The 906-nt window shown below is 68.1% G+C and overlaps 1 protein-coding gene across 1 annotated transcript in view; it reads right to left on the bottom strand.

Moving 5' to 3' along the window:
* Window positions 1-906, bottom strand: part of NEFM (neurofilament, medium polypeptide) — a gene marked incomplete at its 5' end in the record, with an annotated part of 4,492 nt that extends 3,586 nt beyond the window's left edge. Inside the window, one exon of the mRNA XM_009884151.1 lies at window positions 3-906. Coding sequence (XP_009882453.1) covers window positions 3-906 — 904 coding nt within the window. The remainder of the gene's footprint in view (window positions 1-2) is intronic.

The following is a 906-nucleotide window of genomic DNA, read 5'->3' as shown; positions in this document are numbered from 1 at the left end:
GGTGAGGTCGTTGTTGTGGCGCTCCTCGATGTCGCTGAGCTGCCGCTCCAGCGACTCCTTGGTGCCGCGCACCGACTCCAGCCCGATGCTCTTGGACTGGAGCTGCCGGCGGTACTCGGCGATCTCCTCCTTGGCGGAGCGAATGGCCTCCTTGTTCTGCTCGGCCGCCTCCGTCAGCTTGGCGTAGCGGCACTTGAACCACTCCTCGGCCTGGTGCATGTTGTGGTCGGACTGGCACTCCAGCTGGGCGCGGATCTCCTTCAGCGCCGTGGTGAGGTCGGTCTTCAGGTAGTCCTTCCTCTCCACCGTGGCGTGGGACGCCTGGAGCTGCGCCAGCAGCTCGGCCACCTCCTCCTCGTGGTTGCCCCGCAGGAAAGCCACCTCGTCCTGCAGCGACTGCACCTTCTTGTCCAGCTCCGCCCGCATCAGCGAGGCCTCCTCCATCTCCTTGCGCAGGGCGCGGATGGTGGCCTCCGTCTCGTCGCGCAGCCGCGCCTCATCCTCGAAGCGCTCCCGCAGGCGCTGGATGTCCTCCTCGATGTGCTCCGAATCCAGCTGGATCTGCGCCTTCTCGTGGCTCACCTGCTCCAGGGCCCCCCGCAGCTCCCGCAGCTCCTGCTCGTAGGCATCGCCCAGCTGCGCCCGCCCGGCGTGTTTCTGCCGCAGCGCCGCCAGCTCCGCCTCGATCTCCTTGTTCTGCTGCTCCAGGTAGTGCACCTTCTCGATGTACCCGGCGAAGCGGTCGTTCAGCCCCTGCAGCTGCTCCTTCTCGTTGGAGCGGCTCAGCTTCAGCTCCGCCGCCCCGTTCAGCAGCGAGGACTGGCTCACGTCCAGGCTCTCGGCCGAGCTCAGCACGGTGGAGCCGTAGGCGGCCCGCGGCCCCCCCCGGCTGGGGCGTTTGTAGGG

The sequence above is a fragment of the Charadrius vociferus genome, unplaced genomic scaffold, assembly GCF_000708025.1.
Source record: "Charadrius vociferus isolate BGI_N301 unplaced genomic scaffold, ASM70802v2 scaffold384, whole genome shotgun sequence".
Taxonomy (NCBI): domain Eukaryota; kingdom Metazoa; phylum Chordata; class Aves; order Charadriiformes; family Charadriidae; genus Charadrius; species Charadrius vociferus.
Note: the sequence above shows the minus strand (reverse complement) of the source record. Positions and strands in the feature narration are given on the sequence as shown.